Genomic DNA, 1913 nt, shown 5'->3' with positions numbered 1-1913 from the left:
ACTAAACAAATATAACTCAATATCTATCTTTGTAACCGGATTTACTTAGGAGGTTAAAAAAAACATGAATATCGACCAGTGATAAGAATAGAAATTGTACCTAATGATCGACTAAACAATAATATTAAGGAGGGCTTACTAAGAAGAAGCTTTTCCAAATTCATATATCGTCATTAAATATATTCAGTTAAATAAAAGAACATAATATATACTTTAAGGGAAAGAGAACCGAATTCTGAAGTCTACTGCTGCAGGGAGGTGAGGTGATCACCACGAACATGATTGTATACAAATTGGCAACAAGTACTGTAACTTAGTTCAAAATTTTACCTTGTGTACAATCTATTGACTGGTATCCTGGTTGACATCCATCAATACATTCTCCTGTTTTACTGTCACATCTGTTCTATCTGAACATTTCTTACTACATCCCACTCCATAATCATCATCTTCACATTCTATTAAAAAAACATACATCATAACAGATGTTAACTACCAGATGGACAAAGGTGTAAGGTTGCATTACATGGGACATGATTTATGCGCACTAGTATGAAATAAGAATTCTGTTTTTTCCTCCCATTTTAGATAGTGCAGGGCATTTTATGTTTACCGACACATTGATATTATGAGTACTTTCTGGGCATCGATCAGTACATTCTCCTCTTACACTTATGTGTTTATTTATACCTTAATTGAACTGAAACATGCAATATGAAAGAAAAAACCCTCATCAGCATGAAATACTGATTTTCTACAAGGAACACAAAACATGATGATGATTTTCTGAAACAGAAATTGAACATAATATCATTTGTTGTTACTTTTATTGACACATAATAAAGAAATATAAAATACTTTGATTACAAGTTGTTCCTGTCCATCCATCAGCACATTCACCAGGACATTCAGCATTCTCTGAACATCTTTCATAATTTAAACAATGACAGAAGTTGTTACAATCTGAACCAAACGTTCCGTTAGAACATACTGAAGTAAAGTGATAATAAATCGATGGCATTGATATTACTGATAATAAAAATATTTAACTTGGTATTGATATGACATATTTATTTTGTTAGATACTACTGATATTAAAAGTTATAATAATATTTTATTCGTGTGATGCTGATATTACAGGCCTTTAACCTCAGCTCGTGCTGAATCCCGTAATAGTCATGTGAATCCTTTTTTAATCAGAATAATTCTATTATCTTGAATTTAATACATTGCCAAGGGCACATTATTTCTTTTTTGTCGTCAAGTTATGTCTGAATCGTTTAAACTGTTGAAAATTCTAGTGAATAAAATCTTACCATCAATCTCCACTTCACATAAGACTAAATATCTGGCATCTCTATTTATATGAAAATTACTGATATTTACATAACGACCAGTTATAACCTGACTACACTCTATATTATTTACTGCTGGTGTAGTGTAACGCACAATATTATCTTTATAACATAGTTCTGGTGTTTCATTCTCTCTGTTTACATGTATGGAAAAGCCATTCAATGATTTCAAGGCTGAAAATAAACATTGATATATGCTTGTGGCGTCTTGATGCGTTTACGATTTTTCACATTAGGTAATGGATTGTGATTTTATTTTCTTTATTTGAACTGACGAATCGGTTTAAATCTATTTTGAAATACAAGCATGCAACTTTAGAACTACTAGACAACAGTTAACCTAATTGTGATTAAGACGAAGTTTCATAAAATAATTATAAAAAGGGATTATGCATAATTTGAGTTATGTCCTCTATTGATTAGTAATCATTCTTACTGTAAGGTAATATTTCTACTCACTCCAGTAAGCTGAAATACAAAATAAAGTTAGAATTAAAATGTTTGTTATTATTATTGTAAAATGATTGAAGAAAAAAGGAAAGAAAGGACAGAGTGCAC

The 1913-nt window shown here is 30.6% G+C and overlaps 1 protein-coding gene across 1 annotated transcript in view; it reads right to left on the bottom strand.

Moving 5' to 3' along the window:
* Positions 1–826: 826 nt before the first annotated feature.
* LOTGIDRAFT_176059 (hypothetical protein) overlaps positions 827–1913 on the bottom strand; it is a gene marked incomplete at both ends in the record, with an annotated part of 3638 nt that continues 2551 nt past the window's right edge. Inside the window, 2 exons of the mRNA XM_009065335.1 lie at positions 827–1029; positions 1317–1529. Coding sequence (XP_009063583.1) covers positions 827–1029; positions 1317–1529 — 416 coding nt within the window. The remainder of the gene's footprint in view (positions 1030–1316; positions 1530–1913) is intronic.

This window comes from Lottia gigantea, assembly GCF_000327385.1.
Source record: "Lottia gigantea unplaced genomic scaffold LOTGIsca_694, whole genome shotgun sequence".
NCBI lineage: Eukaryota > Metazoa > Mollusca > Gastropoda > Lottiidae > Lottia > Lottia gigantea.
Note: the sequence above shows the minus strand (reverse complement) of the source record. Positions and strands in the feature narration are given on the sequence as shown.